Raw genomic sequence first — 16,930 nt, 5'->3', positions numbered from 1 at the left:
GACAAATTGTCTGCTGCTTTTTCCAACAACATTCAGATTCAGAGTTCAGATTTATTGTCAGAGAACATACAAGACATCATGTACAACCCTGAGATTCTTTTTTCTGCTGACCAGGCAGAATTACCACTTATTGGCAGTGCAAAAAAAATCTGCTCTCAATGTACACACAAACAGATACAAAAAAATGTAAGCAAACTGACTATGCAATGCAGAGAGAAAAAATATCAATAATGTGTAAAAGTCTTTAACTGAGTCCCTGATTGAGTGTGTTGTTGAGGAGACTGATGGTGGAGGGGGAGCAGCTGTTCCTGAACCTGATGGTGCGAGGCTTGTGGCCCCTACACGTCTTTCCTGATGGCAGCAGCGAGAACAGAGCATGTGCTGGGTGGCGGGGATCCTTGATGATCGCTGCTGCTCTCCGACAACAGCCTTTCCTGTAGATGTTCTCGACGGTGGGGAAGGTTTTGCCTGCGATGTCCTGGGCCGTATCCATTACCTTTTGCAACGCTTTATGCTCAGAGGTATTGGACCAGTGCTTGCAATTCGAAGGTACACTAGTTGCCAGTGAGAGTTGTCAGATATTGTGAGATAGTGAAGGCACTATGTCCTCTTAATGCATCTTGAATAAAACCATGGGACTGAAATTATTGTCTCCTCTCACAGAATGGAGACCACCCTGCTGTGAGCAAAGAAGCACCAGAGAAGGAAGCCAGTCAAATTGCTTTCCAGGCTCCTCGGTGATGGATTGACAGCAAGAGGTCCTTCCCCTGTCTCCGCCTCTGAGCCACCCAACCCCACCCCCTGATCCAGCTGCTTCCCTCCAGATCTCAGCAAGAGCTCAGCAGGGAGAGTGTGTCTCCCTGGTCCCATTCCAGCCACTCACGAGAAACCAACCTCAGGCCATGATGAATGCCAGCTGCCTTTGGAGACTGCAGTTTTACATCTTTCTACTGAGTACTGCTGGAGAATTCTCTGCACGGCCTTCTAATCTGGATGTCAAAAGTACGTTTTTCTTATTATAGACATCAGATTTTCAGTTGCAGTAAACTTTGTGAATAAATCCTTCATTGTACATAAAAAACCTTAACAGTTAATGTAGGCTCAAACATTTTTCATGTATGTAAAGTGCTTATGTTTAAAGGAAAAGTGATTAAAAATACGTTTAAAAATGCTGAACTTTCCTTTGAACGAGTGACATTCACTGCACTTGTCACAGGAGGAAAGCTCTCCTTGAGCAGTGGTTGATTTGTCAAGTGTCGTGCAGTGTGAATGCATCAGCATTAAGTGATTCAGTATGAAGTTCCTGCTCTGCTGTTGTATTGCTGAGGGTTTCACACTTGTGATCAGTATTTTCAATAGGAGGAATGATTGAAAGGCGAGTTAACAGAAGTATGGTTAGCAGAGCTAGAGCTTTTCTCTTTGGAGCGAAGAAGGATGAGAGGTGACTTGATGGAGATTTATAATGAGCCAATAGATATGGTAGTCGGCCAGCGCCTTTTTCCCAGAGCAAGAGCAGCAAACACCAGAGCACGTCTGTACAAGGTGAAGGGAGGAAAGTTTAGGGGAGACGCCAGGGGCAAGTTTTAGCACAGGGATTTGTGGGTGCCTGGAATGCATTAAAAGTAAAAGCATCCTTCACAGAAGTGTTGAAGGATGTTTCAGCTTCGAGTTTTTCTATAAGGTTTAAGCAAAAAGCAGGCAGACGTCTGAATAAAGACTGGGGAGGGAAAGGGGGAAGTGAAGTATGATCGCCTATGATTGTAGTAAACACACCGAAATGCTGGAGGAACTCAGCTTGTCTATTCACCATCTATAGGAGACAAAGATATGTTGCCGAATTTTCAGGCTTGAGTCCTTCTTCAAGGAAAAATTAGAAAAGACAGAAGCAGAAAGTCTCAGAATTCAATCCATGGGGGAGGAATCCAGACCAACAAAAGGTGTTAATTGGATGTGATAAGGGTAGAGGTGAGAGTTTATCATGACTGTGCGAAAGGAGACAGGGAATGGATAGATGCCGGAGAAGCAAAGGGGTGAGGGGGTTAGTTAACGAAAGCCAGAGCAGTCGATGTTGATGCCATCTGGTTGGAGGGTGCCAGTCGGAAGATGAGGTGTTGTTCCTCCAATTTACTGATATGAAGTTCATTCAGGAGACTGGCGATGGCGGGAATGATACTGTCCCTGAATCTGATGGCGTGTGAGCTAATGCTCGTGAATCTTCTTCCCAATGGAAGGAGGAAGAAGAGAGAGTGGGGTCCATAATCCAAATCAAAGTGGGGCACCATCACAGAAAGTGACCCAGGGATTTGCTTGATGCTGGTGGGATCTTGCTGTGCCAATAAATCCCACACACAAAGCAGAAAAGCAATTTTTCAAACTGTGATTAGCTCTCTTCATGGTTGTCATTCACTCTGGGGTCAGTTCACAATAAGGTTAGGTGCCAATTAAAAGAGTCACAGAGAGTCAGGGCCCGGGAGAGGTAATCAAGTGAAGGAAATCAGTGAATCGGGACTGTTTTGCACAGCACCAGCTCCATGCTCACCAGCATCAAAGCAGTTTTCAGATTTGTTTTATTTCCTGTTTTTGTTCCTTGTCTGTGGCGATGGGACTCGTACTAATGGCTGTTCTGCTGCCATCCACAGGCATACATTTCACACCCAACCTCTGAGTTGCCGAAGTCTAGGAACCTAATATTGGTCACAAGGGTTTGAAGCCCAGTAACTCATTACAGAGAGGTGCAGGCCATTCTGCCCAGAATATCCTTGCTGTTCTTTCTGGCTATCGACTCTAATCCCACCTACTCGCATTTGGACTGTATAGAATCATAGACCATGACAGCACAGAAACAGGCCACTTCGGCTTTCCACTTTGTGCCAAACCATTTTTCTTAACCTTGTTCCACTGACCTGCACCCAGTCCATAGCCCTCCATACTCATCCCATCCATGTACCTGTCCAAATTCTTCTTAAATGTGAAGATTGAGCACACATTCACCACTTCAGCTGGCAGCTCGTTCCACATTCTCTGTGTGAAGAAGTTCCCGTTCCTCCTAAACTTTTCCCCTTTCACCCTTAACCCATGTCCTGTGGCTTGTATCTCATCTACCCTCAGTAGAGAAAGTAAAAGCCCACAGAAATGTTGAAGGATGTTTCAGCCCTGAGTTCTTCTTCAAGGTTTAAGCAAAAAGCAGGCAGATGTCTGAATGAAGACTGGGGAGGGAAAGGGAGAAGTGAAACATGATCGGCTGCAGACACTGTGATTGTAGTAAACACACCAAAATGCTGGAGGAACTCAGCAGGTCTATTCAGCATTTAAAGGAGACAAAGATATGTTGCCGATGTTTTGGGCCTACGTTTACTGGGTCTATCCCCCTCATAATTATAAAAACGTTGGTGAAATCTCCACTCAACCGCCCTCAATTTTATATATTTGGTGTGGGAGCCCTGGAGGCGAATCCACAGACACTCAGTGACTGTGAAGAGACTCCTTTTGACTCACTTTCTCTCGTACTGTAAGGGGAACTGGGTTGCACCAATGGAAACTCTTTGTCTGCCTTATGGCAGGCAGAAAGCATTTTTGTGTAAAATTACATGTTCTGTACTGAATCTTTATATTTACATAATTGCCACATGTGGTGGCGTGATGGGCTGTAACTATCAGTCAAAGGTCTGGCACATTGATCAAGAGGCAAAAGTTCAAATCCCACCTCAGCACATGGGAAATTTAAATTTAGATTCATATGGGGACACCAATACCTCTGACTGTAAAGCCCTGCAAAAGGTAGCGGACACAGCTCAGGACATCACAGGCAAAACTCTCCCCACTATCGAGAACATCTACAGGGAACGCTGCTGTCGGAGAGCAGCGGCAATCATCAAAGATCCACATCACCCAGCACACGCTCTGTTCTCGCTCCTGCCATCAGGAAAGAGGAGTAGGGGCCACAAGACTCGCACCCTCAGGTTCAGGAACAGCTGCTCCCCTTCCACCATCAGACTCCTCCACAACAATCTCCATCAGGGGCTTATTTAAGGACTCTCACTTGTGCATTTCATTGATTTTTTCCCTCTGTATCGCACAGTCAATTTTTTTTATGTATCTAAAAATTTCTTGCTGTTTTTTAATTGTATTTTGTTTAAAAAAATCTTTTAAATAAAATTAGAAAAAAAAAGGAAAAGGAATCTTAGGGTTGTATGTGATGTCATGTATGTTCTCTGACAATAAATCTGAAATCTAAAATCTAATTAATCCTGTAGTCTATAAAAGAACTGGTCTCAATGCAAACAATGAGACTGTTGTGTGGTCATTGGAATCCAAATGTTTCACCCGTGTTCTTCTGGAGAGGAAATCTGTTATTCTGACGTAATCTGGTCTGGGTCTGATTCCAGAGGCACGTACAAGCCTGGCTTTTAACTAGCCCCACACCCTAATACCTTGACAAAGGGCTCAAGCCCGAAACGTTGGTTCTGCATCTTTATCTTTGCTACATAAAGGACACTGTATGACCTGCTGAGATTCTCTAGCATTGTGTTTTTACTTAAACCACAGTGTCTGCAGACTCTCGTGTTTCACTTCTTACATTTAAAAATTATTTTGACAGATTTTTAAAAAATGTAAAGATATGAACAATTCAATGGATAACTTAGGCCTGGGGCTTAGTTTGAGCAGAAATGAGAAGCTGGAGGGACTGAGCAGGTCAGGCAGCGTTCATGGAGACAGATGGACAGTTTTGGGTCATTATCAATATGCAATAACATCTCGATAAAGGTTCCTAACCCATGACCATTTCCCTCCACAGACACTGCCTGGCCTGCTGAGAATCTCCAGGTTCTCATTGTTAGTGCGATTCCAGCAGTACAGGGTGTAGGTCAATTCGATATAATTGGGCGTCACAGGTTCGTGGGCTAAAAGGCCCTGTTACCCTTCTGTTCGTCTAAATTGAAATTTGTGTTTCCCTTTGAATTGTTCTTTGTCATCAGCACATAGATGTATCAAATGGTTTCCTTTGAAACAGTGGACAGATAAATTGTTTGACAGCTTTTGGCCTGTATTCATTGCAATTTAGGAGAATGAGGGGGTATCTCATTGAAATGAGATTTTGAACATTGAAAGGCTTGGACAGAGTAGATATAGAAAGGTTGTTTCCCGAGGTGGGAGAGTCTAGGACAAGAGGGCACAACTTCAGGATTGAAGGGTGTCCACTTAGAACCAAGAAGCAGAGGAATTTCTCCCCTGCCAATGGAAACAAATTTAGCAACTTCAATCTTATTTACACCTTATCATAATTTTAATGTTTCTATAAGATCCCCTCTCATTCTTCTAAATTCCAGTGACTAAAAGATAACTCAATCTCTCCTCATAGGCTAACCCCTTCATTCCTGGAATCAACCTGGTGAACCTCCTCTGCACTGCCTCCAAATCTAGTACATCCTTCCTCGAGTAAGGAAACCAGAACTGCACCCAGTTCTCCAGATGCGGCTTCATCAGTACCTTGTACAGTTGCACCAGAATTTCTCTGCTCCTAAATTCAATCCTTCTCGTGATGAAGGCCAACATTCCACTGCCTTCTTGATAACCTGCTGCACCTGCAAACCAATCTTTTGTGATTCATGCACAAGTCCTCCCAAGTCCTCTGCATGGCAGCACACTGCAATCACTTGCAATTTAAATAATAATCTACTCTTCCATTTTTCCTTCCAAAGCGGATAACCTCGCATTTGCCAACATTGTACTCCACCTGCCAGACCCTTGCCCTTTCACTTAACCTATCTATATCTCTCTGCAGACTCTCCGTATCCTCTGCAGAGTCATCAGCAAATTTAGATACACTCCCTGCAGAGTTGTGAGTGTCGACACTCAGTTAACTGTCCTGCTGCAGCACTGGGCAAGGACGGCATTGTCTGATTGTTACACCCACCGTATGGAGATTGAGATGTTAAACGGAGGGCCCCAATGTTCATTCTCATGGACACTAAAGATCCCATGGAGAGACTTCTCATGAATGTACATTCATTTCTTCCTCAAGCACCTCAATGAAACTGACTGCTTTGAAATTATCACTGTTATTTGTGGTACTGGCTCACACAAATTGGTCATTGTGACTTCATGGGAAATAGCACAGATCAAAAGCCCAAAGGGCTTTGGATTACTTTTAGGGGAAGACCTTTTTGTGGGAGATCCCAACCTTGATTTCTCTATTTATAGTAATTTGGCGCCTAACAAATGTCAGGCTGCCGTGTCACACTAAGCACTCCAGGGCAGGGGGAGGCCAAACTACAGCCCCTGGGCCAACTGTGGCCTGTTAGAGGAAAAACAATGGTGGTGTTGCCGGGGCTGCTGTCACGGCAACACTGCCGCTGGTGCGGACCTGCGGGGAATGGGAAGGGGACTCTCCGCGCGCCCCCGTGGGGTCCAACAACCTAGTCCGACAGCCATTGGCTCTGTACAGGCTTTAAACGGTGGTATTGTTTGGCCCGTGAGCCCTTATATTTTTCTGTATGTGGCCCACAATCAAAAATGTTTAGCCGTCCCTGGTCTCGGGATTGAAGTTGCCTTGGTGCACCATTACAACCGGTGAGCCTTTTAAAATTTTTTAAAAATTTCAACATACAGCACAGTTACAGGCCATTTCGGCCCACGAGCCCATGCCACCCAATTACAGCCCAGTAACCCACAGCCCCTGGTACATTTCAAATGGTGGGAGCCCTTGGAGGAAGCCCACACAGACATGGGCTCAAAATACAAACTCCTTACAGACAGCGCTGGATTCGAACCCCAGTCCTGATCGCTGGCGCTGTAATAGCTTTGTACTAACCGCTATGCCAACCATGCCAACCTGCTATTTAAGTTGAAAGTTATTGTTTTATTCATTTACAACAAATTTGCTTTCAAATCCTACCACCTTCTTGTTGACACCTTTGTGATTTCTATGGCAACCACTTGCATTCTCATTACGCCTGAGGAAAGCATGAAACTTCACTGCCTTTGAGGAAGTCGTTCAAAGTTTAGCTGTCACTGATCAGAAGCATTTATTTAATTTTGAAGAGCACAATTGTTTGCTCTGTGGGGCTGGCTCGAACCACTGCACACCCCTTTCCATTGAAAAAACACAAACATTTGGTTTGCAGAAAACTTTTCTCTCTGCTGCAGCAAGATAACATTATTACTGCAAATATGGTGCAAGCTGTCACCTGACCCTGTTTGTTACGGGATTTAATGGCAGTGATGTTAACAGCAAGTTTTATCTTTCCAAACATGTGCTCCTGCTGGGAGATGTTATGATAATGAATATGCATGAGATGTATTCACCTGACCGGAAGTCAGATGGTATGAGAGAGAGAGAAGAGCGCGAAATGGAGGAACAATGAAAGATGGGAGAATAAAGACACGGAGATATTTAACTGGTAAAACCTGCGGTAGTAGTGTTATTAACTTCACATTTCGGGCCACAAATGTGACATTGGTGACGAGGATTAAAACAACAACATTTTGGAACTTCAATGTGATAAGCATTTTGATTTTTGAATTGGTGGCTTTGGGCTGAAAAAGTTTCCTCATGGCAGGCGCAGAAGCTGACTTTCTAACACTTCGAGGTGTTCTTCATTTTGACCCGACGGGTGATGCAAGCCCTGTGAGTGTGAAGTGGAAGGCATGGCTGGAAGAATTTGAAGCCTACGCCGACAGTCGTGGCCTATTTCTCGATAGCGGCACGGTGGAACAAAAAGCGCAGAGGAGGGCGTTACTTCTTTTCACTGCAGGACCCGCAGTTCAGGAAACTTTTAAAACACTTTTGAATACAGGAAGGAAGGATGAATCTTATTACCATCAACCCGACACTGTCGTATCCAGAAGTGGCAGTATGGTAACAGTCAAGTCTCCAGCTGGAGTCCTGTACAAAAGAAACGTGTCTGGTGTGAAAAAGTACCAATCCAGAGCGACACCGAGTGAAGTGGTTGGAAGTCCAATATGAGATGCTCAACCTGAGGGACCAGATGATGTTCCAGAGGTAGTTACCAGCATTCCCGATGAAGTGGCCAGAGTACCAGAAAGCCGTCGATGCATTGAATGCACACTATGTAGTGACACCGAATGCTACATTTCAACGCCATTGGTTTCGGAGAACGAAACAAGAAAATGGAGAAACGGTTGCTCAGTACGTGACGAGATTGCGACAGCTGGCTGTTGGATGCAATTACATGGCAGCTGATTTGGACAACCAATTATTGGATCAAGTCATGCAGCACTGCAGATCAGACAAGCTCAGGAGACGTCTGCTGGAAAAAGGGAGTGAGTTGAAGCTCACCGATGCTTTAGCCATTGCTGCTGCATTAGAGGCTGTTGAGGGGCAATTTCATACCATGACCCTGAAGGACAACTCAAGCCAGCAAGTTAAAAGGCTCTCGCATCGCTATAACCAGCCAAGATATACGTCGACACATGACATGGAATGTTATCGATGTGGAAACAGAGGTCATTTTGGAAAAGACCCATGCTGCCCAGCAAAAGGCAAAGTTTGCAGAAAGTGCGGAGGTAAGGACCACTTTGCAAAGAAGTGCAAAAGCAAGTCCAATGCAGACCAGAAGGGGAAGAGCACAGCTTCCAAAGGCAAAGCTTGGGGGAAAAGAAAGTATCCTGGAAAGAAAGACACTATTCGCCATATAGACGGTGACCCAGAAAGTGTCGATGATGATGATAACCAGGATGGACAGAGATGCTATCAATTTACATTGAATGATGTACATCATGAGAAGGTCCCAGTGATAATTGGTGGTGTGACAGTTCAGGTCATTGTAGACTCAGGCAGTGACAGTAATGTAATTGACCGACATTTATGGGAGAAATTGAAAAGGAAAAAGATCATCTGTACATCAAAGAAGTGCTCCAAGAAACTGTATCCATACACAGCAACCAAGCCATTGCAGGCCATTGGATGTTTTACTGCAACTGTTGAAGCTGGTGATAAGTACACCGAAGCAGAGTTTGTTGTCATAGACGAGAGGGGAGAACCATTGCTGAGTAGCAAAACCTGGCAATACTTGATATTGGAGCTCGTGTCAATTCAGTTCAGTCATACGAGGATATGAAGCAAGAATTCCCCGCAGTTTTCCAGGGAGTAGGAAAGCTGAAAGGTCAACAACTAAAGCTAGCGGTGGACAAAATGGTCAAACCCAAGGCGCAACCGGTGCGCAGAACTCAGTTTGGACTTCGTGGGAAAGTCGAGGCCAAAATCAAAGAGTTGATCGAGCAAGACATTATTGAACCTGTAGAACATTCAACACAATGGGTCAGCCCAATAGTGATTGTGCCCAAACCAAATGGCGACATAAGACTGTGTGTTGATATGAGGATGGCCAATGAAGCTATAATTCGAGAATGACACCCTATACCAACAGTGGAGGAAATACTTCAGGAGTTAACTACCAGTAAGATATTCTCAAAAATTGATTTAAAATGGGGCTATCATCAATTAGAGCTGGACCCAGAATCCAGAGACGTAACAACATTTGTGACTCACTGTGGATTGTACCGATACAAGAGACTATCGTTCGGCATTAATGCAGCTTCTGAGATCTACCAGTATGAAATCCATCGAGTGATTCAAGGCGTTCCCGGAGTTGCCAACATTTCTGACGACATCATAGTCCATGCGCCTAAAAAGGAAGAGCATGACAGACGGTTGAGGCGTGTACTATCTAGACTACAAGGGGCAGGCCTTACCGTGAATGGAGACAAGTGCCAGTTTGGTGTGTCAGAGATGGACTTCATGGGACACAGGCTTACACGGGAAGGACTGAACCCAGCTGATGCCAAGGTGGGTGAAAGCTGTTGCAGATGCATGTGAACCCCAGAATGCAACAGAGGTGAGGAGTTTTTTGGGATTGGTTAATTATTGCGCAAAGTTCATCCCTAACTTTGCTACACTGGCAGAACCACTGAGGAAACTAACCAGGAAAGGTGTACCATTCCATTTTGGCTCTGAGCAGAAGGAAGCATTCACAGCGCTGAAGCAAAGTCTGACGGACGCTGATACTCTTGGATATTATGATCCGGCTGCACCAACCAAAGTCATAGTGGATGCTAGTCCTGTTGGTTTAGGAGCCGTGTTGGTCCAGATGCATGATGTAGGACCAAGAATCATTGCCTATGCCAGCAGATCGTTGTCAGATGTGGAAAGGAGATATTCTCAGACAGAGAAAGAAGCACTCGGACTTGTATGGGCCTGTGAGAGGTTCCTTGCATATTTGTATGGCATTGAATTTGAACTCATCACAGATCATAAGCCATTAGAGGTGATCTATGCCGCTAGATCCAAACCGTGTGCCAGAATAGAGCGATGGGTGCTCCGACTCCAACCCTACAAATATAAAGTAGTTCACATTGCCGGGAAAGCAAACATTGTTGATCTGCTGTCCAGATTGGTGAAGGATGGATGCCCACAATCCAAGTCAGAATTGGGGACAGAAGCAGAGAGCTTTGTACGCTTCGTAGCTATTCAGTCGACACCGAAAGCTGTGACCACGAAGGAAGTCGAGAAAGAGTCCGAACATGACCCAGAACTCATGGAAGTGAGAGAATGTATCCAGAGTGGACAATGGGATGTGTACTCACAAGGCTTACATTCCCATTAGAGACGAACTTTGTTGCATCGGACAGTGTGTATTGAGAGGTTGTAGATTGGTGATACCGCAGAGGTTGAGACCGAAGGTCGTATCCTTAGCTCATGAAGGACACCTAGGTATTGTTGGTACCAAGCAAAACCTCAGGAGTAAAGTATGGTGGCCAGGTTGTGATAAAGACGCAGAGAAACTCGTCAAAACCTGCCATGGATGTCAAATCACAAGTAGGAGTAATCCTCCAGAGCCAATCCGGAGTACACAACTCCCGACAGGATCGTGGATCGACGTAGCCATTGATTTTCTTGGACCTTTACTGACTGGTGAATCAATCATGGTAGTGATAGATTACTACAGCAGATACTATGAGTACGCTGTGATGAGGTCCACGACCACTGAAAAAACAATACAAGCATTAGCAGAGATCTTCGCAAGATATGGATTGCCTGTTACGATATACTCTGATAATGGTCCACAGTTCATTTCAGAGACATTTGCTGAATACATGAGGACCACAGGTATCCACCATCATAAAGTAACTCCGAAATGGCCGCAAGCCAACGGGGAAGTATAGACAAAATCAGTCCATCGAAAAACAATTACAGATTGCTCATGCAGAAGGACAAAATTGGCGAGAAGCATTGCTATCTTATGTAGCTGTCTATCGGGCAACGCCTCATGCAACCACAGGAAAAAGTCCTGCAGAAGTACTTTTTGGGAGGAAAATCCGCACAAAAATGCCCGAAATAAAGGAAATCAGGGACGACCAGGAGATGAGGGACCACGATGCTGAAAAGAAAGGAGCAGCAAAGCTGTACACAGATTCGAGACGTGGAGCCAGGTACTCAGACATCATGCCTGGAGATAATGTTCTGGTGAGGCAAGAGAGTGGTGATAAGTTAGACACACCTTATTACCATCAACCCTACACTGTCGTATCCAGAAGTGGCAGTATGGTAACAGTCAAGTCTCCAGCTGGAGTCCTGTACAAAAGAAACGTGTCTAGTGTGAAAAAGTACCAATCCAGAGCGACACCGAGTGAAGTGGTTGGAAGTCCAATACGAGATGCTCAACCTGAGGGACCAGGTGATGTTCCAGAGGTAGTTACTAGCATTCCCGATGAAGTGGCCAGAGTACCAGAAACACCAGAGGCCGTAGCGAGCAGTGTTTCCGACGCTGAGAGTGAACAACCGAGTGGCGACGATAGCATCGCAGGAAGGCCGAAACGAGACAGGAAACCACCTAAACGATACGAAGACTTTGTGCCGTATTTCTAATTGTGCCCGCATTATCACGAAAGGGAAAGTTTGTGACAGTTGGAATGATAATAGAACATTGGGACTGTGATTTGATCATATATCATAAAGTGCGTGTATGAGTGCTGTATGAAGTACATTTTTGTTTAGTTGAGTTATTGTATTACAGTTGGTTACGACATGTTTATGTTACGTTGTGTGTAGAAGGAGTTTGAAATTGTTTGTTGGTTCCGAGGGATATTGATAAGGTGACGGTGTTTACATTTCAACATTAAGGTGTAAAGTTTATTTCTGGTGAAAAGAGGGATGTCATGATAATGAATATGCATGAGATGTATTCACCTGACCGGAAGTCAGATGGTATGAGAGAGAAGAGCGCAAAATGGAGAAACAATGAAAGATGGGAGAATAAAGACACGGAGATATTTAACTGGTAAAACCTGTGGTAATAGTGTTATTAACTTCACATTTCAGGCCACAAATGTGACAGGAATGGGAATTCAGAGCTTTTGGATAACAGCTCACAGACATGTGTGTGTAGTTAGTTATTGGTTCAATGGTTGTTCTGGAAGATTAGCTTCCTACTTACCAGTCAAAAAGACACAGAAACCAATGGTTAGCATGTCCTTGCCTGCGACTTGCATTAAATGAACCAAGAAGAGACGTTGTGTTGTGTTACGGAACAAGACCTCATCCATCTTCTTACACAGTGACCTATTGTGGTTACACAACATCTTCTCACTTGTCAGGAAGGCGCATCAGCACTTCCTGAGAAGACTGAAGCGGGCAAGGCTACTGGCTACCATCATGTCAACCTTATACAGGAGCTCTATCGAGAGCATTCTGGCCAGTGGCATCATAAGATGGTACGGTTGCTGCAGAGAAATGGGTTGAAGATCAATCCACAGGACCATAGGAGGGGCAGAGAGGATCACTGGAGCTTCCATCCCCCTCAATGACCTGATCTACCAGGGTTGAGGTCTGCAAAATTATTGAAGACCCCTTCCACTCCACATAAAGCATCTACCAGCTGCTCCCATCAGGGAAGAGATCCAAGAGGATCAGAGCCAGCACCTCCAGGCTGAGGAACAGCTTCTTCCCACAGGCAGGGAGAATGCTGAATGACCAAAGGAACTGCTCACACTGACCATTGAGACTCTCAGATTTCAGAATAAAGTATTTATTTGTTTTGATGAAAACTTATCCTGCATATGTATTGTTTGTCTGTATGTGTTATGTGTGTCTGCATGTTTTGCACCAAGGACCAGAGAAAAACTGTTTCATCGGGTTGTTCTTAAACAATTGGATGACAATAAACTTGACTTGAACTTGAAGTTGGATGAAGTTCCATGAAGATAAGAATGGAAGTTTGAGCTGGTGACATGGCCAAACTTTAACCAAAGATTATCGCTTCCTGTTGGTTGCAAGATCTTCATGTCAACCCATTAGCTTCAACACATCCCATCTCACCACACTGCTGTGAGGTCAACATACACAAGGGCATCCTGAGATTCTGGAAGGTGCACTTTCCAGTTGGCTTCTGGCTGATCCAGAACCTTCTGTGCTTTGAGATGGTAATGTATCAGAGCTTGCCTGTTCATCTCCAGGCCTGGAGATTCAGAGACTTGTTACAGGATGGAAGGAGGCCATTTCCAGGAAACACTCAGCAGGTCAGGTAGCATCCATGGAGAGAGATGGTCGGTGAACCTTCATGGTTATTGATCTGAAACTTCTCTTTCTCTGACTGTAAGAGGCGACTGGCAATTTCTGCTGATGGTGAATCTGCCTGCCTTTCAGCAGACTAAAGGTAATTTTGTTTTTAATTACATGACAATCTTGAACTTTGACTGGACCTCTTTCCCCCAAGAATGCTCACTGAATGTTTCCTGCACTTTCTGTTTCATTTTAGATTTTACTTTTATTTAAATATAGACAGGCCATTCCAGCCCACAAGCTTGTCTGCCCAAATACATCAATTAATCTTTTTGAACGGTAGAAGGAAACTGGAGCACCTGGGAAAAATCCACGGAGACATGGGGAGAACGTACAAACTCCTTACAGACAGTGTGGGATTCGAACCTGGCACTGTGACACTGTTGTGCTAATTAGTACACTATTAAGCCATACCTGATGAAGGGCTCAAGCCCAAAACGTTGGTTATGTACCTTTATCTTTGCTACATAAGGAGACTGTTTAACCTGCTGAGTTTCTCCAGCATCGTGTTTTTACTTCAATCACAGCATCTGCGGACTTTTGTGTTCTGCTCTTGATGAAATGCAATGTTCTCAGTGCCTCCTGAGTCCATGTAGAGATGGGGGAGGCAGGGTAGCATTGGGAACCTGGAGTCGCATCGATGGCACAGAAAAACCCTGAGAAGGTGGCAGAAGGGCGGCACCTCCCCACACACCGTCCCATCCATTTTGTCTCCCATCATGGGAGAGACAGTGCTTCCCACATTGAACCCACCCCCCCCCCCCATCAGTCACTGCAGAACCCACAAACCAGGGTGGAAGTAAGTCCCCCTCAACCCCATGGACGAAGAAGGTCATTTGTGTGATGTGTTTGCCATTGTTCAGACCAGATGTGGATAGAACAGCAAACAGTATGATCAGAACAATGGCTCTGGCCCTGGGTAGGAGCACTCAGCTGAAGGGGCGATTACCATTGCTTGTTGGTTTCCTGATTTTTAGACAACTTGACCTTTTCCCAAAAAGGTCAGTCTGATGAAACTTCTGACAGCAACAAATTTGCCTTCAGTTTGGTTCAGGATGTGGCTCTTAATCTGGTTCTCCATCTGGAAGGTTTTGATCTGGGGCTTTCAGGGCAAAGTAGCTGATGCACATTACAGACCATACACACGTTGTGGTATCAGGAGGGAGAATCATGGGATGCCGTTTAGAGTTTAGTTAAAGGTTTTAAGGTGGATATAATTATCGTGAAGGTTGATCTAATGCAAACATTTTGCAGGCTTTAACTGAGATGTTAATTACCAAAACACAAAAACTGCAGACGCTGGAAACTTGAGCAAACAATGTGAAGCTGAAGGGACTCAGATGGTTTTGGATCGGGATATTTTATCGTGATGTTGATTCATTTATTTTGTTTTGTGTTGCCTTGGTTAAAAGGGTAGCACAGTTAGCGCAACAGTTAACCCAACACTGCTACAGTGCCAGCGGCCAGGATTTGAATCCAGTGCTAACTGTAAGGAGTTTGCACATTCACCCCGTGCCTGCGTGGATTTTCTCCGGGTGCTCCAGTTTCCTCCCACCCTCCAAAGCATACGGTGTTGGAGGTTAATTGGGCAGCAAGATTTAAATGGCTTCTAAATTAAATTTAAACTGTAAAATAAATCTGAACTTTGAAATGATGAGCAGTTGTCGCCAGCACATTCAGTGAATGGAAGGGCCTTGCTGTGTTGTTGCCTTTACAAACGCAATAACATATGCATTGTATATGAAGGGCAGTGTTCTGGGGTGAGAGCGGGAGACCTCCTGTAGTTTTTTTAAATAAAGGGCCTCTGGAGATTTTACTACTGGCCCCACCCTTTACTCCTGGGGTTTATCTGCCACAGCCCAGCATGCTGGACAGTGACAGCCAGGTCCCTGGATTGTAGGTGTTACGGCGGAGTGTCCTTCTCCCAGATGGGTGGCCTGACATGGCTAATGAACCCCATCTGCCGAGTTTGAAATCAGTCTTCCTTCCCTTAGGCTGGCTGCCAATCTAGGCTAACAAGCCCAGCCCACCCGTCCAGTTATACCGTCGGATGTTATACCGCTGGACACTCGGTCATGCCATGACATAGTAAACTCAGTGAAAATGGGGGGCACCGATGAGAAGGTGTTGCTACAGATGCAGTCATGTAGGAGAGGCCATTTGCAGTGACCTCCTTCCTGCCTGGCGAGCCAGACAATGGCCATGCGGCGATCACGACACTGAGAAAGGAGAAGCAATGGATTACATGTCCACTTTCCCTGGGTGAGCGGGACACCAGAGCCAGACCTCACCCCGCTCCCCCCCCCCCCCCACCACCTATTTGAGGTTTAAAAGGCTCTGGTGAGACCTCACTTGGGACATTGTGAGCAGTTCTGCACTCCTCATTTAAGAAACAATATGCTGACGTGTGAGAGGGTTCAGAGGTGGTTTTATCATATGAGGAACATTTGACAGCTCTTGGCCTGGACTCGGTAGAATGTAAGAGAATGAGGGAGGATCTCATTTTGAAAGTTGAAAGGCATGGACAGCGTAGATGTAGAAAGGTTGTTTCCCACGATGGGAGAATCTAGGTCAAGAGTGCACAACTTCAGGATTGAAGGGCGTCCACTTAGAAGAGATGCTGAGGAATCTCTTCAGCCAGAGGGTGGTAAATTGTGGAATTTGATGGGACAGGCAGTTGTGGAAGCCAGGTCATTGGGTGTATTTAAGACAGAGATTAACAGGTTCTTGATTAGCCAGGGCATGAAAGGTTATGGAAAGAAGGATGAGCAGTGAGGCTGAGTGGGAAATGAGTCAGCTCATGATTGAATGGCAGGGCAGATTTGATGGTCTGAATGGTCTATTTCTGCTTCTGTGTCTTGTGGTCTGCTAAAAATGAAAATCAATCAGAACCATTCCCCTGACACCCTGAGTCTCACAGTGCTACTGATAATACTGTTGAAATTGCATTTCTCAGATGCAGGGCAGCAAGCAAGAGTTCTGGCACATCAGTAAGTTGTACGTGTCTGGCAGTTCAACTCGTGCTGACAGGGTACACTGCCACCGATAATTCTTTTCTTGAAGGATGAGTCAACCATTAACCAGATGACGGGAAGCAGCTCCGCCTGCTACAGGTGTCTAACGCTAGTCTCTCTCACCAGTTCTCCAGATAAACACGGCAGGATCAGAAGAGTTGAAATGCTTCACTCAAACATTGGAAGATTTCACCTGTGTCTGGGATGAGATGGACAGGAACAACAGTGGCCAGTACAGATTCTTCTACCAGTACCAGTTCCAGTATGTTACCGTTTTTTTTAACAACTGTAAATTCCCTGTTATTCACACAGCAGAAAATAAATGGGTAAAAAATAG

The 16,930-nt window shown here is 45.0% G+C and overlaps 1 protein-coding gene across 2 annotated transcripts in view; it reads left to right on the top strand.

Moving 5' to 3' along the window:
• The first annotated feature begins 678 nt into the window (after window positions 1-678).
• Window positions 679-16,930, top strand: part of epor (erythropoietin receptor) — a 28,857-nt gene continuing 12,605 nt past the window's right edge. The window contains exons 1-2 of one of the 2 annotated variants that reach the window (XM_069927203.1): window positions 679-1,002; window positions 16,720-16,855. In XM_069927203.1, coding sequence (XP_069783304.1) covers window positions 903-1,002; window positions 16,720-16,855 — 236 coding nt within the window. In that variant the 5' untranslated portion in view covers window positions 679-902. Of the gene's footprint in view, window positions 1,003-13,540; window positions 13,674-16,719; window positions 16,856-16,930 lie in introns of those variants that run through there. The other variant, XM_069927204.1, reaches the window with a different exon arrangement.

This window comes from Narcine bancroftii, chromosome 3, assembly GCF_036971445.1.
Source record: "Narcine bancroftii isolate sNarBan1 chromosome 3, sNarBan1.hap1, whole genome shotgun sequence".
In the NCBI taxonomy this organism is placed as follows: Eukaryota; Metazoa; Chordata; class Chondrichthyes; order Torpediniformes; family Narcinidae; genus Narcine; species Narcine bancroftii.
This window is presented reverse-complemented; position numbering and strand designations above follow the sequence as displayed.